At 48.6% G+C, this 25,219-nt stretch overlaps 2 protein-coding genes across 8 annotated transcripts in view; one reads left to right on the top strand and one right to left on the bottom strand.

The window, feature by feature from the left end:
• Positions 1 to 1,094: 1,094 nt before the first annotated feature.
• On the bottom strand, positions 1,095 to 25,219 carry MAFK (MAF bZIP transcription factor K). 6 transcript variants are annotated; one of them, XM_053276296.1, is made up of 3 exons: positions 24,903 to 25,219; positions 5,303 to 5,382; positions 1,095 to 3,553 (listed from the first exon to the last, which is right to left on the bottom strand). In XM_053276296.1, exons 2-3 carry the CDS (start codon positions 5,336 to 5,338, stop codon positions 3,119 to 3,121), a joined length of 471 nt encoding a protein of 156 aa, XP_053132271.1. In that variant the 5' UTR covers positions 5,339 to 5,382; positions 24,903 to 25,219; the 3' UTR covers positions 1,095 to 3,118. The 6 variants fall into 6 exon arrangements, with proteins under 6 accessions (XP_053132271.1, XP_053132270.1, XP_053132273.1 ...); XM_053276295.1 differs by lacking the exon at positions 24,903 to 25,219 and adding an exon at positions 10,626 to 10,887; XM_053276298.1 differs by lacking the exon at positions 24,903 to 25,219 and adding an exon at positions 9,638 to 10,173.
• LOC128336510 (lysosomal alpha-glucosidase-like) overlaps positions 17,465 to 25,219 on the top strand; it is a 53,016-nt gene continuing 45,261 nt past the window's right edge. The window contains exons 1-2 of one of the 2 annotated variants that reach the window (XM_053276293.1): positions 17,469 to 17,571; positions 18,925 to 19,194. The gene's annotated coding sequence lies outside the window, so the exon portion shown is untranslated. Of the gene's footprint in view, positions 17,572 to 18,924; positions 19,195 to 25,219 lie in introns of both variants that reach the window. The other variant, XM_053276294.1, reaches the window with a different exon arrangement.

The raw sequence follows: 25,219 nt of genomic DNA, 5'->3' as shown, positions 1-25,219 counted from the left end.
TCCCATCCGCAGGACTGCCTCTGTGAGGTAGCCCTGGACTGCAATGGAGAGCTGTGCTTTCCTGCTCATCAACAGAGTGTTCCCCCAATGGAGGGGGGGGGAGAATATATGAAGCATGACTTGTCCCCTTAGCTAACAGGTGTTCCCTTGAACAAGGATTCCCAGATGTTGTTGACTACAATTCCCAGAATCCCCAAGCAAAAGCTATAGCAGCTGGGGATTCTGGGAATTGTAGTCAACAACATCTGGGAATCCCTATTAGAGAGAACATTGACACCAACCATTTCTATTTCTTCTTCCAAGTCCTAACAGTGCAAGGGATCGAACCCCTCTTTCTGCTTTATGAGCTAAGGAACTTGCAGAGGGCTTGTGATTTTCCAAAATACATTTTTGAAGATGAGATATTAGCAATATATCGTCTCTTTTTTTCTTCCTCAGCTTGGTGCCAAGGGGGTCCAAAGTGGCATAGGAAACAAAGGGCATCAATTTGCCTTCTACCTAGCTTCTTGCCTACCTGAGGCCTAGATTAGATAAATGAGGTAAACCCTAATATCTTGTCTGACATTATGCCACACAGATGGTACTTGGGATAAATTTAAAGTCTTATACAGATGACTAATCACTTTTTCTGCTGTTAGGAGTCACAATCTAGTGCTGACTGTTGGTGTTGGCAATAGCTCAAGCTACTGGGCTGCACGTAACGGCATACCCATCCTAGTGGTGGTAAAAAGAACCATGCTATAGACACACCTCACTATCACTGGTGTTATACTGTTGTTAAGTCCACAAAGGGAGCGTGGCCTCCACCTACAACCACTGGTGATCATCTTATGATGGGCTCCAAACTGGCTTCTGAAGAAGAACGGGGCAGGGGAGAGAGCTCCATCTATGCTATTCTTATCACCACCAGTGGTTATTTGGGAGAATATATGGCATTTTCGACCACATCAGTACGATACCGATCTGCCGCAGAAATCAGCATTTGCAGAAAGGTTTGAGACAGCTTTTCCAGAACAAGTCCAAGTCACAAATGTATATTATACATATAGAAGGTTGGATACCTTGCAAAACAGAGCTAAAACAGACAAACAGAAGTGCCACGTATAGTATCCATTGCTGGGTCGCACCATTACATATTGTAGATGGGGCTGAGAGCTCAAACATAAAATACTCCTATACACACACACAGCATTTCAGGAAGGAATTCTAGGGTAGTCTTTCCCTGACATGCTACTTTCGTGTAGCTGTGTGGGGGAATATCTTATGTGAGGAGGCATTCAAAGATTATCTCCCCCATCTGCAGTCTAAAATGGCACAGCTTAGCTCAAGAGTCACCCCAAACAGCTTCCGCTTGCCTATTTTGGCTCCAAGTCTCAGAATCTTCCCCTTCCTTTCTGGGTCTGGAAGCCTCAAGGAGTATCCCCTGAGAGATACAGCATTAAAGGTCAAAAACGAAAGAACCAACTATTTTGCTCACAGACCCCATGAAGGCCAACTTGCAAGAGGTTCTTCCTTTCCATTTCATCTGATGCTCCTGTCACTCTTCCCTGCTTCCCTCCCCTTCCCAGTATTTCCCTCATGCACACTCATTACAAACTAACTCCAACCATCAACCACATCCCTCCTTCCTCAGTAAGTCCACAGAACTCAGCTCTCTCTTCTCTACTTGCTTAGAACAATCCTCTAAACAGTCCTGTTGGGCCCAGGTCAACTGACGCCACCTGGCAAGCCCTTCTTTTTCCTGCATCATCTGTGCACACCGCCGTTTTCACCCCTTCTGGTCTCTGCCTGCCCGCCCTCCCTCCCCTTCTGCTGAGCTGATCAGCCCCAATTCTTCCTGTGGGTCATCGAACATATCTCCTACCCAAGTTCAAAATAGTTACAATATTAACTTCAGCACTTCCTGTGTTTTCTTTGGATAATCCACACCCCCAGGTTTTTCAGGGTACCATCAGGGACCCGTTTCCTTGAACCCTGTAGGTATTCGGATCTAAAAATTTCAGGCCAGTCTACTGAAGAATGCTTTCTAACTGCTCACTCATTTCTGCCACACACTTTTACTTGGTCTTAAAGAGCACCAAGAAGTGATCTCATGATGTCAAACAGTACAGGTGAGGATTTGTGTTGAACTCACATTTGCTTCTGTGGCAACCTGGCGACTTTCTGCCTTCCTACACTTCTGTGCTCTACACAGATCTTTTACTGCGTTCAAAAACATCTTCTGACAGTACCGGCTGCTATCATAACTGTTCCTCTTCTAGCATGTCTCTTTTCCCCAGCCCACCCACTTACCACCGCCCACGTCCCAGTCTTAATAGTTTCCCATTTCCTCTTCTCTGCAGCATTGTGGAGCCTAGATTTAAAACGCTGTCCTTATGAACGAGAGAGAGAGAGAGAGAGAGAGAGAGAGAGAGAAATCTGGAAGCAATGAGACCACATAAAGACACCCAATTCACAGGTGCATAATGAGGAAGCAGCTCATGGGAGATTTCTGCAGACGTCGTTCCATTTCCTAGGCCACACAGCAGAGAAGGAAACAGGAACCAAAAGGAATCACATCAACTGGTAGACATTCATCCATGAAGGCTTCCCATAACTGAAGAGACAAGACCCTCTCCCATGACATTCTGATGAACCCTCAGCCCAAGCTGCTCCAAAGCCAAGTTCTTTATCACCCTCTCTGTGAGGTAGCTGAGAGAGGCTGACATTATTATTGTTTCCAAAGGGAGGAAAATGCCATTCTTCTTCCTTCATCTGTTCTGCCCGATGATTCTGCCAGGCCATCCATTTCTGGGCAATTCGGTTGCATTCAACACTGCTCCAGAGGATAATCTGGCATCGTCCCCCAGGCAGGGAACTGCTGAGGACCTAAAAGAGGCTGAAGGGAGGAGCTGTGCAAGACCTCTTGGTGCAACTCTTTCTGCACGTGGAGTTCCAGACTTGTCCACCAGAGGCTCACCAAACTCAAGGTCCACAGCAGAACGGGTGGTTAGCGTTCCCTTTGTTGACTCCACTTGACAACTGCAGAAAAGATAGACTGCCAATCCTCAAGGAAGGCAAGTGGACAGAATCCCACCCTCCTCTTCAAAACAGGCTGCTAGTTCTTCCACTTCGGACTCTAGGAGGCTGCTGAAAACGGTACTGAAGCAGATGAGATTTCTGTCGATTTCACAATGGTGATTACGCTGGTGGTGGCCACTTTGGTTGGGGTGATAGGCCCCCGGGCGACAGTGCGAGCAAAGGTCTGCAGTGCCTCGTACTTGGAGCGCAGAGCGTCCAGCTCCACCTTCATGCTGCTGTTTTCCCGGGCGAGCTTCTCCACCTCCTGCTGCAGCTCAACACGCTGCCTCTCCAGCTCCTCCTTCTGTGTCACCCGCTTGATGCGGCAGCTGGCTGCGTAGCCCCGGTTCTTGAGTGTGCGTCGCCGCTGCTTCAGGCGGATGACCTCCTCCTTCGTGAGACCCCTCAAGTGCTGGTTCAGCTCCCGTACAGACATCGACACGAGTTCATCGTCACTCAGCACCGGGGCGTTCTCTCCCGACTCCTCCTTGACCTGCAGATACCAAGAAAGGTCATGACGGATGCAAACAACCAGAGAGCCTGGGTAGCCTATCACGACTGTACCTTCCAGATCAGACTACTCTGATGCAGCTACTCTTGAAGACTGTCCAGTTAGCTCAAAATACTGCTGCTTATCTTTTGAACAGGATAAACCGACAAAAATGGATTACAACCGTTCTCCAACAACTGCGCTGGCTTCCGATTTGCTTTGGGGTCCAACCCAAAGTGTTGGTTTTGACCCATACAGCTCTAAAGGATCGTGGATCTAAAGCATCTCAGGGCATGTCTTTTCTCAGAGGAACCTTCCTGCACTTTGAAATCTGCCAGAGAAGCTCTACTCAAATTTCCTTGTTTTACAGCCCCTAAAACAGCTTCCATTAGGAGTGTAGCCTTTTTGGTTGTTGCCCCAACCATATGAAATGTCTGCACTCAGTTCCATCAGGGGTTGTTTTCTGGGAACAGAAAATCTCTTAGAAGAGTTGTGTAAAGTAGATCAGAATTATTCTCTCCATACTGTAGATAGTAAGATCTGCAGTGTCAAGCACAATACTGCCCTGGTCCTTGATAGGGTCTGCATTACTGGGGGATAGTTACCAGCAGCAAGATGACTCCAGAAGGAACCAGAAGGAACAAGAATGTCAGCTAACTTATTGATTGGATAATGTGTAGGACTGTCGTTTACACTGGCCTGATCAGGCCATAAGGAAGTCACAATTTCGTGGGCAGCGTGCCCAGCCACTCCACTTTCCAAAGCTGCTTTAGGATGTAGCATTAATGGAAGGGCAGGAAGCAGTGGAGTGGTCCCTTCCTTCCCTTTCAGAAGCCACATCAACCTCAGGATGCTGTCTGTACAGGAGTGGCTTCCCATGCCCCTCTCCTCAGGAATGAAAGAGAACATGGTTCATGTAGGGAAATCCACGGCCATATCAGGACATCCAGGAAATCTGTTAGGGGACCTGAACATATGAATGAAGCTGCCTAAATGCTGAGTCAGGTCATGGCTTCATCTAGCTCAGCGCTGTCTGCTCTGACTAGCAGCTGTTCTCTGGAGTCTCAGGCAGGGTCCATCCCATCACCTGCTACTCGATCTTCTTGGCTGGAGATGCTGTGGATTGAACTTGGGACTTTAAGTATGCAAACCATATGCTCTACCACTGTTTTATGGCCCCTTCCCCAAACAATAGGAACTGGAAGCTGCCCTATACCGAGTCAGATCATTGGTTCATCTAGCTCAGTGGGGTCTACTCCAACCAGCGGTGGCTGACTAGTCTCTCAGAATTTTTTCCTGTCTCCTGCTATCTGATGTTCTCCAAATCCAAGTTACATAAACATTGTTTCTTTAAAAAAGAATAAAGCAAAGATGCTAAACGCATTTCTGAAGACACTGTTAAGCTGTATAGCTGTTGTGTTGCCAGGAAAGATATTATGGCAGTGAATCTTAGAGGGCCAGGGAAGGCAATAATTTAGAAGATGTACCAGTGGGAAAACTGGATACAGAGCACAATAAATTCTTGAACGATCAGCCCAGAACTATGGAGTCCAGATTCTGTTTTGAATGGGCAGCCAGAAGCCACTGGAAGCAAAAAAGAAGGGTATGGCCATCCTCCATTGTTTCTCTCTAGCATCTGATATAGTAGAATACTGCCTCTGTATATGGAGGTTCAGCTTAGCCATTAGAGTTCGTCTCCCCAAAATTCACCTAATCCCTTTCCCAAAGCCCTTTTTGCTGGCACCACCTTACCTTTAATGCTTTGTTCGGTTTGGGATTAGTCGTCATAACCTGGGCACAGTCTCCTGGACAGAACTGCTCAGAAATTGCAACTGGAGAAGAGAGAGAGAAAGGAATAATAGGTCACAATATCCAGCAGGTTTCGAGAAAGAAAACAGATCTAGCAACAGCACAGGGAGGAAGGTCCCATCTGTTCAGACTCCCCCCTCCCTGGAATATCATGTGCCTTCTCCTATTCCCCAAATGCTCCTAACCCTTAATGACAAAGTTGTGAGCCACCCCGAGCAATCGTGTACTGGAGGGGCAGGGCACAAATATTTTAAATAAATAAATAAACTGCTGCCTATAAAGAGAAAAAAAATAATTTGCGACCCTCTCTCCCTTCACATCCCCCTCAAAAGCCACCTTTCCCACATAATCTTTGGTTTATCCTCTTAATCCTCATTCCCAGCTGGAAACAAGGCTTGAGAACATGCAAAAGGGTCCGGCCATATCTGTCCCTCCCTGAATTTGCGGGTTCCTCTCTCTGTTGTTTCTACATTACCTGTTTACGACTGTAAGCCCCGGGAACTAGGACCTGCTTAGGCAATTCTGAGAGGCACCATGTACAACAATCATGTGGTATAGGTAGATAATGTTTAAAAGAAGCAAGCTGCTTTAAACAGAAGAGCTGAGATCTGGGAATGAGAAAGAGGCACTCTGGGAATCAAAGTGACAAGATGCACTCCTTGGCCGTAAGTATCCATGCCTGTGAGTGAACAACTGAATATCTAGGGCTGCCCTCCACAGAGGTTCCCCTACCCAATGACTGTCTGCACTGACTGGCAGCAGTTCTTCAGGGTTTCAGACAGAGGTCTTTCCCAGCCCTACCTGGGGATGTCAGGGATTGAACCCAAGACTTTCTGCGTGGAAAGCAGGTGCTCCACCACTGAGCTTCAGCAGTGTGTGGAGGCTGCGGTTCAAATATCAATGATTTCAATCTGACCTGGTATGCCAACAGGAATGGAAGGGCACCCCCTTCCACAAATAAAACCACAATTATCATTTGGTCATTTGGACATAAGCAGAGGCACATTTGAAAAGTCTGAGAACCAGCTGTTCAACCCAGGCATACAAACTAAACCTCGACTCAAAAACTAGTTTAGAGAGGTTGTTTCTGTGAACCAGAAATAAAGCCGAACCTAAAATCTCTTGGTTGCCTCGACCTGAACCAAACCTCTAAACACCAACAAAAAATGGCAACGGGTTCAAAGTAAGTGGTTCAGTAATCAGGTACTCAGCTTTCTATGGAATAATTAATGAGAGCCAGTGTGGTGTAGTGGTTAGAGTGCTGGACTAGGACCGGGGAGACCCGAGTTCAAATCCCCATTCAGCCATGATACTAGCTGGGTGACTCTGGGCCAGTCACTTCTCTCTCAGCCTAACCTACTTCACAGGGTTGTTGTGAGGAGAAACTCAAGTATGTAGTACACTGCTCTGGGCTCCTTGGAACGGGATATAAAATGTAAAATAATAATAATAATAATAATAATAATAATAATGATGATGATGATGATGATGCCCTTACCACTGCACTCATGTTCCAGAGTTATACTACAAGCAGGAGTTTGATGTTGCTGTGTATCTAAACTGGTTCAGAGTGTCAGAAGTGGTTCCTGAACTGCTTTTTTAAAAAGTTGGTGCCTGAACTGTAAAGTTAAACTGTACTGGTGAACTGGAACTGAATCCAAAATTTTAACTGTCCGACTCCCTGCTTCAAACTCATTTCAAAAAAGGAAGGTGGGTGGGTGGGTCAAGTCTAATGACTTGCACAACAAGGATCACACAAACATGGGAAGATTTGCCATAGAATCCTCATTTTCAAAGCCTCATGTTTGTTGCCATAAGCAAGAAAGTCCAGTCTACCACCGAGCAATCTATTCAGAATGCAAATCACAACATCCCAGAGCTCCCGCAGAACCCTGAGAACTAGCCCCTTGTGGAGACAGGTGTGTGCATGAACAAGCTGTCTCACCCCAACTTAACCCATTGTTCTGTCTAGCCCAACATAGTCTGCTCTGATGGGCCATGGCTTATGGATGCTTCAAAGCACGGGAAAGCTGGGGTGATGCTTTCCACACTCTGCTGGGTGTCTCCAAAACATGCGTGGCAGGGAGCAGCTGCTCACCCTTACCACGGAACAGCAAACAAGAATACACACACGGAGCACCGAAAAGCAAGATTAGTTCAATCCATGCTCAGGAAGAAAATAGGGTGAGATGGGGGGGGGCAGGAAAGAGAGGAAGGATGGCAGAGCCTGCGTGACATTTCTGCCCAGGTTTTTCCTACACGGATTGTTTGGATATCACCCTCCACCCTCAGGATTCTCACACTGCAACACCACTGAGCCCCACAGCCCTAAGAGACTTCAGACTATGAAGATCAATGTTATCAGCAACCTTCAATTTTTCCTCCTCCTGGGCTCCACAATTTCTTGATGGCAGCTTGAATTTGGGGGTCACCCCGCTTCCAGCCTGGCAGGTGGATTTCTACAATCGGGAAAGTTCCCTGTCTGCCTAGTCTCTATCTGCCCGCAATATTCTATAGAATTGGACCTTCCTTCCCCAACCTCAACAAATACTGCAGACGGAAGTAGCTAGTAGGCTCCCCCCCCTACCACCACCACCACAATGCAGTTTTTAGAAGCATGCAAATCTCATCTTGGACATCTGAACAAATAAATCTAGATGTTGCTTTTTAAAAAACCCTAACTTTGGTCTACATAGCCCCACTGTTCAAAGGTCACTAACAAGCCAGTCTCTACCCCCCAAGACGAGCCTGCTAGAGATTTGAACTCTCAGTCTAGAAGTGAACCACCTCAAACATTTTCTCACCCCACCCATGAACCTCCCACCCACACCCCAAGAGCAACAACTCCTTTTCGAGGACGCAAACACATGCACGCACAAATCACAAGACGGCAAAACCACGACCGATGAACAGGTTGCAGGCAAAGAGAGAGAGAGAGAGAGAGAGAAAGAAATATCAATGCTTTCTCACTTGGCAGGGTTCTCTCGCCCTAAGGCTGTGGGAGGGGGACCCTTCTGGTCTTCCCAGCGATGTGGAGCTGTGGCCACTGACACCAGAGAAATGCCTTGCTTCTCCCCCACCCCGTCTCTGCTGCCCTTCACTCTCACCTCAGGTGCACTTAAAAAACAACAACACCCCACTACAGCTCTTCCATCGGTGCAGGGCAGCCTGCCTGTCTAGACCTCCGCGCCAGAGCCTTCTCCTTGCACCACACAGCATGGAGGACACCGTCGTCGTCGGAGTGGCTGTCGAGCCAGCCGCGTACCTACCACGGAAGGAGAGGGCAATGCAGCTGTGACATCACAGTGGCTCCCTTTCCCCTGCCAGCCTGGGCCATGCGAGAGAGCCGAGGCGCCCACATTAAGAGGCTCTGAGAAGCAGCATGGGGAGGCTGCAGCACCGGGCACATGGGAGGCTCTGGCCAGAGTTTCTCTCCCCCCGCCCCACCACCACCCCACCGCAGCCCCTCAAGGGGAAAAGAAAAGAAAAGAAAGAACTTGTCTCTTATGTCTACATCGTGTCACACATTCTAATCATTTCTGTGGCAAGCCCGGGGTGGGGGGGGGGAGAGAGAAGATACCCAGCCAAAGCATCCCAAGCATGATTCCCTTCCGATAGTTGCCATGGTGACCTTGGGAAAGTAGCCAACCCTGAGATGGTAGCCATGGAAACAAGAGAAGCCCAAAAGCAAATCATGACTTCAGGTCATATCCGTGCAAAGGCATCGGGAGGACAGGCGAGAGTAAACAAACTCATTCATTTCAGGACACTCTTGGTGGAGGGGGGGGGAGGAAGAGAGGGAAGGGGCAGAGAGGAAACAGGTGGGGAGGGGAGTGTGTGTGTGTGGGGGGGGGAGACCGAACGGTGTCTGAACACAGGCATGTGGCTGAAGCGGCTGTGGGGCGGCTGCTTCTCCATCGACTTGTGGCGATCCGCTCCCTTTGGCATGGCATGTGACATGCACAGAGGATGGAAAGCGAGCAGGGAATTGGTGCTGTGGATGTGGGTGGGGGGCCGCTGGTGGGCACTGCTAGTCTGGTGGCCCTGCCCCACCTCCTTAGGCCCACACCCACTGAGCTCCAACGCCTCCCACTTGTGGCCATGCCTGTTCTTTCAAGAAAGACAAGGCGGAATCATAACAACAAACTGCCGGATGGGGGGGAAGAGGGTCGCGCTCTCGCCCCACTGCTGGGCCCTCCCAGCATGCCCACCCCCACCCCGAAATAAGGCGATATCTCAGAATCTGTATAAAACTTCACACTGCCTTGTAATCCTTACCACTGTCTTATAGGCTGGGAGGACGGTATTTTTCTTCCCATGGGAAGAGTGAGAAAGAGAAACAGGAGCTTGCCTGAGTCCTCTTCACAAGCTTGTGGCAGAGGTAAGGTCTGAATTGCAAATTTCCCCCCATCACAGTGCAGTCCCTTACTCACTGAGCCATGCTGGCTTAAGCTCAGAGAGGGAGGCTTGCTTTTGGTGTAGATGGTCTGAGTCGGGACACCTCTCTTTAAAAAAAATAAAATAAAAATGAAGTCCCCGGATGCCATCAAGCAGAGAACCCAGCCCCTCGAACACTGGTAGATCGTGGAGCTCCTTCTGTATGTAGTGCGGCTCAGCGGCAGGCTGGTCCTTGGCCGTGTCTGCTCCTTCCTGCAAGAACGGGAGCGGACAGAGCAGACGGAGAGACCAGACCCAGAGCGAAGAACCTTGCGTGCAAAAGGTGTGTTTGCAGACGTGTGGTGGGCAAAAGAGGAAGGGCAGCGGAAACCACAGGGCAACGCAAAAGCTTCAGGTGGGCTGAGACAACAGTGAAGGGCAGGCGAGCGGTTCTTGTCGTGCAGGAAACATGTCATTATTCCGACAGCACCATCCAAACAACACTGCGTAGGGCAGAGCAGCACCAGCAAGGGAGACAAGGCCCCAGCCCAGAAATGAATGTGTGGGGGCAGAGGGGCACATGGCAGAGAACCCAGAGGAGGAAACGCAGCCGGTTGTAAAGCAGAATGTCTTTCCGAGGGGGGTGAGGTCTAAGGGGTCAAGCCAAAGGCTTCACAGAAGAGAAGGTGGATCGCGAGGGAGCTGGGAGTTCCAGGTTTCCGCATGGACAGGGTGGAGCCGTTGAAGCCAGCAGGGGACTTGGGGGGCAGCTGAGAGCGGAGGGGCCGGGGCAGCGAAAGTCACAGGCAGCGGCAATGAGAAGCGAGACAAGGGGCAGCAGGGACACGGAGGGACAGTGGCAGCAGGCTGGAGAGCTGCCCGGCATTACCTTGGACTTGCAGAGCCCTTCCCAGGTCCTCGCTCATCCCTTTGCCACTCTCCTCTCCTGCCCTCATGGCTGGTCCTTGCCGGGCGCCCCGGAAGCCCCCCTACTACTGCTCCTGCGGACTCCTTTGGGGAAGGCAGCGTGGGTGGGCAGCCGGGAGAGGCACGCAGGCAGGGCTGCCAGGTCTTTTCGGTGAGAAACTCGGGGAAGCAGGGTGGAATGTGGCACGAAGGAAACAGCCTGCACTTCCCCGCCCTATCCATGTGAGTGTGAATGCGCACGCACGCACACACATACACACACAAGACAGACACACACACACACACACGGCATGCTTTAGGCCATGCATCCCTTCGGTGCCATAGCTATGCAATGAGTCACCAGCTGTTTACAGAGTGGGAGAGAGCTCACATTCCCACAGAACCAGAAACACTTCCTTCTCCTCCCAGGCCACCCACCCCCCCGCCACACACTTCTCCCCACAATCCCTACAAGGAAAGGGACACACTGGAGTCTCCCTGGACTTGGCAGAGCTATACCAGAAAAGGGAAGTCAAGAGAGGGAGGGGGGGAGAAGAGACAAGCTCTGGCCACACCCGCTGGCAGACACAAAAAGGCTTTTGATTCCTGACCAGGAAATCTTCAAAGTGCCGTCCTCCTTGGCCAGCTGATGGAAAGACCGAGCAAGCACGCTCGCTCGGAGATGGAAGAAATTTACAGCGTCGGCAAAGGCCAAGAGTCCCCTACACTTTCGCCCGTCCCCTCCCCGCAACTTTCTATTTTGAAAACTTCCTGCAACTTCCTCCCATCTTCTGGTCACCTGAGGCATTTTTAGACCTCATCCTATTGCTGCTGTGCGGCACCACAGTCCCATCTGCGAAAGTGCTGGGCTGTGTGCTGCTCTCCGCTTCCAAGAAGAGTAAGAGTCAGATCCAGGGGCAGCAGAGCCACGGGGGGTCTGTTGGCCTTTTGCGGGAGAAAAAAAAACTGGAGGCTTTTCGCAGGATCCGTGCAGCTCACAGAAGAGCAGACAAGACAGGCAGCCTGCCGTCAAAAAGCAGCGCCTGCTGCTCCACAGAATTGGAGCCCCCAGCCTCACATGATAAGTCGCCTTTCAGCTAAGTGGAGCAGAACTCAGATCTGTTTCTCCTACCGGCAGGAGAACTTGATCTCTTTCCAGATTTCTTTCTCCCCCTGCCCGCCTGTCCCCCACCTCTCTCTCTCTCACTAGCCCACTCACATGGGCTGCAGAAGAGCCACTTACAGCTATGAGCGCCTGCCACTGAGCACCAACGAATGGTGTACATAAGGTGTGTACAGCAGCCATTTCACACGGGTATTGATTTTGTTAACACTGCTGTGTAAATAAACAAACTCTCTAGTACAGGGTTTCTTAACCTTGGGCCCCCAGACGTTGTTGGACTACAACTCCCATCACCCCCAGACATGGCCTTTGTGGCTGAGGAGGATGGGAGTTGTTGTCCAACAATATCGGGGGGGCCCAAGGCTAAGAAACCCTGGTCTGGTATTTTTTCCTTCCCCACACACCTCGCAGGATCCTATGTAAGGGTAGCCGGCTTAAGATGAGAGATGGAGATTTGACGGAAGACACAACCATGGGTTTCCTGGCAAATAAGGATCTGAACTCCGCCCCCATGTCTCTCTACCCACTACTCTTACTGCAGTGGTGCCTGACCGTGAAAATTAAGAGTACTGGTGGCCCTTGTTATCCGCAGACTCCGCATCCGCGGTTTCGTGTGTCCACAACGGGGTTCATTATCTGTGGGTGAAAAAAATAGGCGAAATTCGCCGATTGAGTGGCCAGAAATTACCTGGAAATGACATCCAATGTCATTTCCAGCTGCCATTTTCCAGCAGAGAGCTATTTTGTGGCTCTTTTTTTTTATGGCCAATAATAGACCATTTGCTGGAGAATAAGATACTGTCCTTTTCTACTCTTTTTTCTGCCACACACACCTCGGTGTTTTGTTTTGTTTTTTGGCCCTTTCCGCTTGTTTATTTAGGAACCTAACCCCGCCCGCCCCCCAATTCCCATTGACTCAAGGTGTTGTTATTTGCAGTTTTCATATTTGCGCCTATAGGCGAGAATGGAACCGATGCACATAAAGAGGGCCACCTGTAGTCAGCACCACTGACAGCAGCTTGGGCAGAGTTTTACCGCTATTGCCAAAGGAAGAAACAATGAATCAAAGATATTTTTCCCAGCTCTGCCTTCATGCCCTGCTCCTCAGTAGGTTTATTACAGGTAACTCTGCAGTGTCAGTGCATTCAAACTGCCTCTTGGATTCTGTCCTGCACCTCTCATTGCCATTGAAGTGCACTTTTCTCTGTTGCTTCTGTTGGCAAACAGGGGCCTGTTCCTGGCCACCAAATTTGCAAATGTGTTTGTGGAATGTTGCATTTGAGTAGGAATGCAGGGAGGAGAGTTGGTCTTGTGGTAGTGAGCAAGAATGATCTCTCCTGATAAGCAGAGCCCACTTTGGCTTGCATTTGGATGGGAGACTAGATGTGAGCACTATAAGATATTCCCCTTAGGGGATGGGGCTGTAGCTTAGAGGTAGAGCATTGAAAGTTCCAGGTTCAATCCCTGGCAGCATCTCCAAGGTAGGGCTGAGAGAGACTCCTGCCAGAAACCTGGGAGAATCAGTGCCAGCCTGTATAGACAATACTGAGCTGGATGGACCAATGGTCTGACTTGGTAAAAGGTAAATTCCTATGTTCCTGGCAAGGAGAGCTGGTCTTGTGGTAGCCAGCAAGACTTGTCCCCTTAGCTAGGCAGGGTCCACCCTGGTTGCATATGAATGGGAGACTAGAAGTGTGAGCACTGTAAGAGGTTCCCGTCAGGGGATGGAGTCACTCTGGGAAGAGCATCTAGGATCCAAGTTCCTTCCCTGGCAGCATCTCCAAGATAGGGCTGAGAGAGATTCCTGCCTGCAACCTTGGAGAAGCCACTACCAGTCTGTGAAGACAATACTGAGCGAGATAGACCAATGGTCTGACTCAGTATATGTCAGTTTCCTATGTTCCTATGAGTTGCCAGCCTCAGGGTAATTGGGCAGGACTGAGGCCGGCCTATCCAGTAATGAACAATAACTGTGCAGTCTTGCTTTAGAAACTCACTCCAGCACATGAATAATGGCATTGACTGAGCGGACATCAGAAAATGAGCGCGCGCACAGGCGCACGCCTTAGAGGGAACAGTGGCCCCCTCAGCTGTTGCCATTGCCCAATGGCCATTTAGCAGTGCCACCTACACTCATAGGAACATAGGAGGCTGCCATATACTGAGGCAGACCCTTGGTCTATCTAGCTCAGTATTGTCTTCACAGACTGGCAGCGGCTTCTCCAAGGTTGCAGGTGGGAATCTCTTCCAGTCCTGTTTTGGAGATGCTGCCAGGGAGGGAACATGGAACCTTCTGCTCTTCCCAGAGTGGCTCCATCCCCTAAATGGGAATATCTTACCGTGCTCACACTTCCAATTTCCCATTCATATGCAACCAGGGTGGACCCTGCTTAACTAAGCGGACAAGTCATTCTCGCTATCACAAGACCAGCTCTCCTCTCCTTCCAGGCTTCCTCGGCTAGACTAACTTGTAGGTGGCAGATATGGAAAAAGCACACATGTGTGCGCGCACACAGATTGGATGAATAATACTTGCTAAATTATGGTGGCTCATAAACCAATTTGCCAGATACAAGGTATTAAACATCAAGCTACCACACAAGTACTTCTTGTTCCCTGCTTTTGTTTTTCTCACACTAAATCCCCAGAGGAAAAACACAATACTCCATCAGTATACAAATGAATGTCTGTATATTAGCATGTGCTGTAAAAGATCCACCGCCCCCCCACCCAATCCTGGAATTCAGATCCTTCTTCCTCAAACGGTCACATTGGGAGGACAGCTGGTCTTGTGGTAGCAAGCATGACCCCTTTACTAAGTAGAGTCTGTCTGGGTTTAATTTGGATGGGTGACTAGATGTGAGCATAGTCAGCTGTAAGATACTAGGGGATAGGGCTGTAGCTCAATGGAAGAGCATCTGCTTGCATACAGAAGGTTCCAGGTTCCCTCCCTGGCAGCATCTCCAGATAGGGCTGGGAAAGACCCCTTCCTGAAACCTTGGAGAACCCACTGCCAGTCTGTGTAGACAATACAGAGCTAGATGGACCAAGGTCTGTGGTAGTAGCAGGCAGGTGGTGGTAGCAGACAGCCTCCTATGTTCCACAATGCCCTTCGCCCATTTTCAGACTTAAGCCATGGACTGAAACCAAGAGTCCAACTACATTTTGTTCATTTGTTCTGGGTTTTTTCTGTCATAACTACGTGTGTGTGTGTGTGTGTGTGTGTGTGTGTGTGTGTGTTGTTATTCCTCAATGCTTTATTCTACTTAAATTGGGGTTTTTAAAAAAACAAGCATCTTCTTTTTAAATTAAGATCAGGCACAAGTCCTGAAGTTGGCAGCTCAGTCCCCATGAAACAAGGTAAACTCTCTTCACACTGCAGCAGTGTCATATGCAAAGATAACTTTTCCCTACATCCTCCACAAATACCTCTCCTTCTGCTCCATCAGCCCCCCTCTCTCCTGCACGCACACACACATGCACGCACACCCCATGCTCCACCTGAACACTGGCAATTATTAGAATCCTGCAGATGTTTAGTGAGCAGGTGAAAGTTCTGAATTCAACATGAACCCAAAAGGTTGCGGGGAAGAAACAGGAAGGTGGGTGGGACACTGTACTGACTGCCCTAGAGAGAAGCCGTAGAGAGAATTCACCCAACTGGCTGGGTCTGCGCTTCCTCTGTGATCAGAACCAGCACAGTTAGGAACCACCAGACTGAAAACAGACTTCAGCTCTCGGGCGAAGGCTGGCCAGGGATCAGAGAGTGTTCCGTGGTCTGGTAAGCAGCCTAGACAGATGCTGCAGATAGCTTGCGGTTACAAAGGAAGTGAATTCGGCAAAAAAAGAGGAGTGGGAGGGATGTCTGTATATTGTACAACAGAGAACGAGAACGTCGAGAGAAGGGACTGGTGATAATCAACAGACGGGGATAATGAAGTGGTTTTGCAGTTGAACATACGAAGCTGCCTTGTGCCAGCTCAGCCTCAGACCACTGGTCCATCTTGTCCAGAACTGTTTGGGAGGAGCTTCCCAGGATCTCGGGCAGAGGTCTTCTCGGCCCAGTTTCCCAAGATCCTCTTCAATAGAGATTCCAGGGATTGAATCTGAGACTTTCTGCTTGCCAAGCCTGTGAGTGGCAACCCCTCTAAAAATATTATTTTTGAAAGTACAGCCCCTTTCCTCCCACGACGTTCACATGGACTTCTCAAGGACTCATACCCAGTCCCCCACGCACCTGAAGCAAGAAGCATGCCCCTAGTCCTTAATCCATATGCTAGGGCAGTTGTTTTCAAACTGTGCTCTGGGTGTCCCCTGGGTTCCTCAAGAGGCTTCTCGGGGGTCCTCAATCAAGGATGACAGATAGGTTTTCCTGATGCCTACTGTTATGAATCTTCTGCTGCAACATAGGTGGCAGAGGAGCATCGGGTGTGTTCTGGGGTGTGTGTGTGTTTCTCTCAGTTCACACAGGGTGGTGGGAGGCCCAGCAAGCATGACCACAACTCCATGTAAACAGTGCATGTGTCCCAGGGCACTGTCCATCTCCAGAATCTACTAGTAGAATCCAGCTGACCTAGAGTCCAAGGAGGAACTACACAACAACCTTGGAGGAGGACTATAAAGTGTGCCGTTGAGTCAGTGTCGACTCCTGGCAACCACAGAGCCCTGTGGTTGTCTTTGGTAGAATATAGGAGGGGTTGACCACTGCCTCCTCCCGCGCAGTATGAGATGATGCCTTTCAGCATCTTCCTATATCGCTGCTGTCCAATATAGGTGTTTCCCATATCAGCTCCTAAACCTGAGAAGCAGCTTGGACATTTTGGGTGAGAGGATATAAGAACTGTGGGGCTTTTTGGAACAACGTTTTCTCCTCTAAGAGCTCTCCCAAATCCTGGAAGACTCCTGCTCCTGTTCAGGGCTTTACAGGACTGTAGCTCAGTGGAAGAGCATCCGCTTTGCATGCAGAATATTCCAGGTTCAATCCCTGGCAGCATCTCTAGGTAAGGCTGGGAAGACCCTTCCCTGTCTGAAATCATAGAGAGCTGCTGCCTGTTAGTATAAACAGCCCTGAGCTAGATGGACCAATGGTCTGACTCCGTATAAGGCAGTGTTCTGGGTAATTTATGCTCTGGGTCATTCCTTCATCTCACAAATGTGAAGCAGAATGGAGAGCCCATAAGCAGATTCCTCAAATCAACTCCACTAAGTGCATTCAGTGTCAGATTCTGCCACATGCTGTGGAATGAGTAATGTAATTTCTCAGAGTTTAAATCTGTTATAACTTTTACACAGAAGGGGGGAAGGACCAGTGTTTTCTGTCCTCTACAAAGTCTTGATATGGCATAGGCTGCAAACCTAAGATAAAACTTAAAATTTTTGCCACTGAGCAGAATCATTGGAACTGTTACGGTTTTTATTTTATTTTATATTTTTACAAAATACTGCTTTTACAAGTCAGCCATTCTAAGCAGCAATACTCTGTTTACAAAGCCCCGGTGGGCTCAGCAAATTTACTTTTGCTGATACAATTGTTCTAAAACCTTTGCCCCATGACAGAAATGCAGATTTAAAACTCCTCTTTCCACATTCTCCTTCAGCTTCTCTGTAAGTACAGAGGGTTAATTATTTCTTGCTCACAGCCCTGCTGATACTGCTGCACTGCCATTGGGCAACACGGGTGTCCATCACATTTAGGAAGTGACTGCAAGGAAGAAGGTTTCTCTGCATTACAGCTTGTGTACGGAAGGAAGGAAAACGCAGCAAGCAGGCCAGCAAGCTGTGGTTTCCACGGCACAGAAACAGCAAGGTAAATGAATTCAATACTAAGCCACAGCAAATCCTTCAATGGCTGGCTTGGCTCGCGGCTTGTGCAAGAATGCAGAAAATCAGAGTCCAGCCAAACGGGCCTCAGAATTGCACAAAAAGACGCACTAACTTTACACCCCATGAGGCTGCTTCTGTTTTCTGCGTTCCCAATCTTCCTTTGAGGCCCGTTTTAAATGACAAGCTAGCAAAATGACAGGCCAAAAAGAAGCGGCTAAAGAAAGCAGATTCCCCTTCGTTCCTGCTGCCTGTCCTTGGCATAGGGTTTGTTTTTGCTAGCTTCAGGTGCTCAGAGGCCTCTTTTCTGAGGTTATCAAACATGCTTCCCTCCTTAATCGGGCGAGGAGTGGAACTGCTTTGGGCAGGAAGGGAAAGGACAGGATTGCTTGAACTCAAAACTGAAATGGCTTAGTGTTTAGAAGCATCTCAGTTCTGCAAAAGCATGAATGGGTCTAATGGGCATACGTCGCATTCACAGAAGCTGTTCTCATGAGCAGACAAGACCGGGTTTGGCTGCTTCTAGGCAGGGCACCTCGGCAGCAAACCCGCCCAGGGAGCCCACCTTGCAAACGAGGTTAGGGAAGCCAACGCTCCCTTCACCACGTCTCTCTGATCATGAGCCAGAGCTGGATGCTTGCAGCCAGTGCTGAAGCACCGACAGGTGCCTGGACGTCACTGGTCACCGCACATTCATGCAGAGCATTGTGGGATTTTCAGCACGTCCCGGCCCCCATGCTCCTTGGGGCAGTGGCGGACTGTCTGGGCGCATGATCCGTGGGCTTCTGCAGCCTTCCCTGCTGCCTGCCTGTCATCTCACCCGCCCGGATGTGAGAACAACCTCATACAGTGCTTTGCTTTAACCCTCTAAATGCTTCACACTTGGGTCTATAATACCTGGAGGAGTGTAGCAATGGTTAACCCGCATCTGAATATCAGGTTCGGGGGGGGGGGGGCAAACAACAAGAGGAAAGCTGTTGCCTTCATGCTCTCCTTGTGATCCTCCTAAAGGCATCAGAGTGAGAGCCAGCATGGTGTAGTGGTTAGAGTGCTGGACTAGGACCGGGGAGACCCGAGTTCAAATCCCCATTCAGCCAGGAGACTTGCTGGGGGACTCTGGGTCAGTCACTTCTCTCTCAGCCTAACCTACTTCACAGGGTTGTTGTGAAAGAGAAACTTAAGTATGTAGCACACTGCCTGGGCTCCTTGGAGGAAGAGCGGGATATAAAATGTAATAAATAAATAAATAAATAAAATAATCTGTTTGGCCACTCTGGGAAACAGGATACTGGACTAGACAGACTGTTAGTCTGATCCAGCAAGACATTTTGTTTTGCAGGAACTCTGTAACGGGATGGAGCCATAGCTTAGTGGCAGAACACATGCTTTGCTTGCAGAAGGTCCCAGGTTCAACCTCCGGTTATAGCTATCAGGCTGGGAAAGGCCTCTCTCTACCCAAGATCCTGCGGAGCTGTTGCCGATCAGAGCAGTCACTACTGGGCTAGGCGGATCAATGACCTGACTCAGTAGAAGGCAGCTTCACATGTTCACCAGGAATATCCATATAGCACAGTGGTGTGGCATCTGCTTTACCTGGCAGCATCTCCAGGTAAGGCTGGGAAAGACCCTTACTGGACACCTTGGGAGAGCCACTGCCAGTCAGTGCAGACAATGCTAACGCAGGTGGAACAATGGTCTAGCTCAGTATAATTCTATGGTGCTGCCACATACAGTGACAGTTCTGGTCACCGTATCTTAAGGAGGGCATTGGAGAACTGGAAAAGGAGCAGAAGAGGTCGGCCAGGATGACCAGGGGCCTGGAGCACCTTCCTTATAAGGCAAGGCTACAACACCTGGGGCTTTCTAGTTTAGAAAAAAGGACAAGTGAGGGGGGATATGATAGAGGTGTATAAAATCATGCATGGAGAGGAGAGAGAAAATTGTCTCCCTCGCTCACAATGCTAGAACCAGGCGTCATCCCATGAAACTGAAGGTCAGGAAATTTAGGACCAACAAAGGGAAGTACTTTTTCACAGAGCACATAATTAATCTATGTGTTCTCTGCCATGGGATGTAGTGATGGCCACTAGCTTAGATGGCTTTAAAAGGGGCTTAGACAAATCATGGACAGGTCTATCAATGGCTACTAGTCTAGTTAGTTAGTGAGTTAGTTATTCGATTTCTATACCGCCCTTCCAAAAATGGCTCAGGGTGCTTTATACAGAGAAATAATAAGTAAAAATAAGATGTGTCCCCAAAGGGCTCACAATCTAAAAGAAACACAAGACAGACACCAGCAACAGTCACTGGAAGTACTGTGCTGGGGGTGGAGAGGGCCAGTTACTCTATCCCTGCTAAATAAAGAGAATCACCACGGTAAAAGGTGCCTCTTTGCCCAGTTAGCAGGGGCAATGGGTTCTCTAGTGGCTATAGGCCACTTCTAGCCTCCGAGGCACGATGCCTCTGAATACCAGTTGCAGGGGAGCAAGAGCAGGAGAGAGGGCCTGCCCTCACCTCTTGCCTGTGGGCTTCTCAAAAGCATCTGGTGGGTCACTGGATGCTGGACTAGAAAGGCTTGGGCCTAATCCAGCAGGGCTGTTCTTATAAAGTAGTTTTGCATGTTTGTGGCCAGTTATTACACCCAGATATTGAGGTTGAGAGACTATTGGCTTCATAAGTCCCTCAAAAGCTCTTTTTATCACCCACCCACCAACAGAACACAATTAAGGGATTTTCTCGGTCTGGGAGTCACTTATGACTGAATCACCACCATCCTTCCAAGCACACAGCTATATTTCAATTCACAGAAGAGATATAAATAGTTAACGTCTCAATATGTAAAGGAAAGATGGTGGGATTTATTGAACTGAAAGTTCTCCTTCCTAACATATTGGTTTAAAAAACAGCATTTTCTCAGGGCAGGACCACTTTGTTTTTCCATGCAAGAGATTCCAACTATCTTGTTTAAAAATGTTTTAACCAGGATTTTAAAGCTCCTCCTGCTGCTGCTCTGATAAGCTTTAAAGTGCTGTTTTACACAATCCTACTCAGTAGCAAGTCCCACTGTACTCACTGGGACTTATTCCCAGGAAATGTGTTTTGGGTTGCTTATTGATATTGATTTTAAGGGTATTTATTGTTTGTAGCATTGTGTGTTACTGTGTTTAGTATGTAAACTGCTTAGACTGCTTCTGCAGAAAAATGGGGTATTAAGCAATCAATAATAGTATTCAGGACACTCAAATGCAAACTGTCATCAGTTCGTCAAAGTACACACAGCCATACCATGGATCTAGAGCGGATTTCCCCTATTTCAGTCCAGGGTTGATTATTTCTAAAAGGGCAAACATATTAACATTTGAGTGCTAATGCTGGCCAATGTGGCATAGCTGCACAGACAACGGGTTTTTCAAAGAGATCCATTGCACATCTTTCACAAAAGCACCCACAAGCCAGAGAGCTAAGAAATAAGCTTCACACACCAAATAGGCCTTTGTGATTCCCAAACATCAGTTTCCCATGCCATAGTTGGAAGCTCTGAGCACTTCCAAAAGTGATTTCTGATATTGACTTGAGTCCTGCTGTTCAAAGAAAAACGTCAGGCTCCACTGGGTTTCCACAATCCTGTTGGGCACACCTAAAATGGCTCTCTGGGTTGTGGCCCTTACAATGTCCATCCATTACAAGTAAGTGCTAGTTCTGTATTTGCTGCTCTCTGCTCAGCAACTAATTTGTAACAGGGGCCATAATTCTGAATTAAGCAAATGCTAAAATACAAGCAATGGTGGCTCAGTGCCAACCATTCATTCTCACATGGCGGTGGCTCATGCAAAGGCCTCTTTAACCCCCTCCTCTCCAGTAACAGAGGCTCTGTCAGATTTCCCATGATGCATCTTATCTACTCACTCCCATTTGCTTATGTCTTGGCTCATGTACAAAGACATGAAAAACCAACAAATGTTTAAGGCGCAAATCTAGAGAACTATGGCAAAGCCTCTGTCCCAATGGAGAGCAAGGTGTTGAAAGAGTCATAGGAACATAGGAAGCTGCCATATACTGAGTCAGACCATTGGTCTATCTAGCTCAGTATTGTCTTCACAGACTGGCAGCGCTTCTCCAAGGTTGCAGGCAGGAATCTATCTCAGTCCTATCGTGGAGATGCTGCCAGGGAGGGAACTTGGAACCAAGATGCTCGTCCCAGAGTGGCTCCATCCCTTAAGGGGAAGATCTTACAGTGCTCATACTTCAAGTCTCCCATTCAAATGCAACCAGGGCAGAACCTGCTTAGCTAAGGGGACAAGTCATGTTTGCTCCCACAAGACCAGCTCTCGTCTTGTCTCCTGAGACATAGTCCTTTGCCTTTGTCAAAAGAAAACAGCAGAGGTTCCCAAGAGGATCCCTAGGATCCAAAGCCATATTGGAGGCCAGACCGAGGGTCACCAAATACCCAGTACAACCAGTAAGCAAGTTGGTCACCAAATCGGGTCAGTCCAAATCTCGGGTCACCAAATGCCCAGTACAACCAGTAAGCAAGTTGTGCAATATAATGGGGATTCATGGTACCCAAATTATTGGAATGGTTTGAAATATGCAGTTGTCTGATGCAAACTTTGGAATAGTCTTGTGGGTGGCCTTGTGATAATTATGTGTTACTTAATTATCACAAGGCCACCCACAAGACTCTTCCAAAGTTCACATCAGACAACTGCATATTTCAAACCACGATTGTTAACTTACGATTTCGACACTGAGCTGTCATATGAAAGTATAGCCGGCAAAGTTAACAGTAGATCACAGAGATTAAATGGTGTAGGGGAAAGGAAACTCCATCGGTTTGCTACAGACTCCTGGACTGCAGAATCCAATTCATTTTGCTCTCCACAGGTATCTTTTGCCTGGCCTCAGCCAATGGCTGAAGCTCACTATGCATCCTGTTGGGATGCATGGAGATTCGATTGTGCTGAACTGACTTTCTGAAGTCAGCCAGTTGGAATATGCTGAAGTGCATGTGTCTGTTAGTATTAAAAGTGCAGAGAGCATGGTGACTTGGAAGAGCCTCAACCACCTTCACCCCACAAATACCTAAAAAGAGCGAGTCTTGATTCACTCAGCAAATTACCCACATGAGTGTAATTCCTCGAACCCAGAGCTAAACTTTCCCAACTACTAATATTGTCCTCCACTGCAACTCATTCTGATCCGACAAGGAAATTGCTGTATTATGCATGAATCCGTGCAAGAGTGGCAAGTCCAAAATAGATTGACACCTACATCACCAAACAGAGGAACTGCTGGTTTTGCATCAAAAGTGTGAATGTCAGAGTCCTGCTTGTGGTCATGAGGCCTATGAGACACCTCCCAAGTCCTTCACACCCCCATCTTCCTTCTTAATCCCCTAAAGCAAGGTGGTATGATTATTCCCCTTATTGCAGATGGTGGAGGCTGAGGTTCAGATAATAGGGGCTTGCCTGAGGGTACTATGAAGTCATGAGTTCATTGCATGGTTGAGGTGAAATGTGAACTGGGGATTTCCCAGGTTGCTGTGTGAGACCTTTTCCCACATTGGGGGTGGGGGGAGAAGAGATGAAGAGGGGAAATTCCCTTCAGAGATGGGTCTCTCTACTTACAGAACTACAAATTGGTATTCATGTGGATACAGAATCATTAGCATACGTTTCAGAGGGGCATTTATGTTAGTCTGCTGCAACAAAAATTACAGAGTTGTTTGACACCTTAAAGATTAACATTGTGACAGAAGTTTTTGTGAACTTCAACAGAGACATAATATGCTTTCCAGTTGTTAGATAATATATAAGCAAAGAACAACCATGCGTATAAACAAGCATTTCATTACCTCTTGGTTCCACAGTTCACAATTTTTTTCTGTCTATATCTGCACATGTTTCTAATCTGTTGAGGATTACAAATACGTTAACCCTCCAGGTGCCAAAAGATGCTTTGTTATCAAGTGGATTGTAGTGCTTTTAAGAGCAGTATAAGCAAATTAAAAGAGGTAATTGACCATATAGTTCAAGAACTACCTGGGGTGCAGAATCACTTCTACAAATGGTGGCTGAGCTGGTGGAACTGTTCTGGACTGTACTACCTTAGATTGCAAGGTCACATGGACCTCCTCCAAGGAGCCCAGAGCGGTGTACTACATACTTATGTTTCTCTTCCATAACAACCCTGTGAAGTAGGCTAGGCTGAGAGAGAAGTGACTGGCTCAGAGTCACCCAGCTAGTGTCATGGCTGAATGGGGATTTGAACTCGGGTCTCCCCGGTCCTAGTCCAGCACTCTAACCACTACACCACACTGGCTCTAAGGACAACAACTAAGGACAACAGGTACAGCAACCAGACTCAGAACTGATAATGAAGACAATGAAGTGGTGGATAGTTTCTGCCTTTTAGAATCGACCATCAACAGTAAAGAAAGTAGTCAAGGAATATGCCGCAGACTAGCACTTGGTAGGGTTGCGACGAAGGCCTTGGGAAGGATATTTAGATGCCGTGATGTGTCTATATCTAAAAAGATTGAAATCATTCGGACAATGGTTTTTCCCATGACATTCTATGGATGTGAAAGCTGGACTTTGAAGAAGCAAGACAGAAAAAGCATTGACACTTTTGGACTTTGGTGCTGGAGAAGACTTTTGAGGGGACCATGGACAGTCAGGAAAACAAACCAGTTCACTCGAGGCACAAATGACCAGGCTCAAACTGTCATACTTGGGACACATTATGCAAAGACCCAGCTCCCTTGAGAAGTCCATCATGCAGGGGAAAGTTAAAGGAAAGAGAAGAAGAGGCCGACCAGCAGCAAGGTGGATGGACTCGATGACAACAGCAATGAAGGCACCACTGAGAGACCTTAAAGGCCAAGTTGAACTCAGATCATCCTGGAGAGAATCTACCTATGTGGTCGCTAAGAGTCGAGAACGACTTAATGGCACTTAAACAATCAATCAATCAGGATAATTGCTCAGTTACTCTCCTGTCCCTGGACCATTCTGCTATGTACATGCTTTGATAACTTTTTATTTTATTTTTGGAACACAGTATATATGGTGTGGAGGGCTGGATCAATCCTCACACCCCCACCCCCCAAGAGTGCGCCCTTTTCTGCCTCCACGTGCTGGGCCAGGACAATGACTCAGCACATTCCTCCCTTCTCACCCCCTCCCAACTAGGCTCCGCCCTCCGAAGAGAGCGCGCGCGGGGCGAGGCCCAATGAAGCCCCGGCTTTCCTCCCCTCCGCGCTCCAGGCACCTTCCCGCCCGGCCTCCCTCATACAGGCGTTCGGGGTTGTCCTACCTGCGGACCAGGCGGGAGCGCGCCTAAGCGCGCGCACTTTCCCTCCAACCGTGTGAGGCGCGCGCGCGCAGCAGCAGCGTGTTTGTGAAGGGAGAGGAAGGGAAAGCTGTGGTGGCGGCGAGCCGGGCCACAACGGCCAGCCAAGCGCGCGCGCGCGCTCTCTCGCTCTCTCTCCCGCGTCCTCCCTTCCTCCGTCGCCTCAACAGCCTCGCTTTCGCCTCCGCCCTAACGCGCGTGCCGCAAGCGAGTGTGAAGGCAAATTTGCCTGCGGCCGGGCGCTGAAAACAACCCGCGCGCGGGGGGCAAGCGCCTTCCCC

The sequence above is a fragment of the Hemicordylus capensis genome, chromosome 13, assembly GCF_027244095.1.
Source record: "Hemicordylus capensis ecotype Gifberg chromosome 13, rHemCap1.1.pri, whole genome shotgun sequence".
Classification (NCBI taxonomy): domain Eukaryota; kingdom Metazoa; phylum Chordata; class Lepidosauria; order Squamata; family Cordylidae; genus Hemicordylus; species Hemicordylus capensis.
The sequence above is the reverse complement of the archived record's forward strand: the minus strand, read 5'-3'. Positions and strand labels throughout refer to the sequence as shown.

What these genes read in the sequence shown, in the direction of transcription:
- MAFK (XM_053276295.1), bottom strand. Translation starts at nt 10,692, where the DNA reads ATGAGGGCAGGAGAGGAGAGTGGCAAAGGGATGAGCGAGGACCTGGGA. An exon ending in AAGGGCTCTGCAAGTCCAAG is followed by an intron (nt 5,383 to 10,625) that starts GTAATGCCGGGC and finishes TCTCTTCTCCAG; the next exon opens with TTGCAATTTCTGAGCAGTTC. An exon ending in AACCGAACAAAGCATTAAAG is followed by an intron (nt 3,554 to 5,302) that starts GTAAGGTGGTGC and finishes TGGTATCTGCAG; the next exon opens with GTCAAGGAGGAGTCGGGAGA.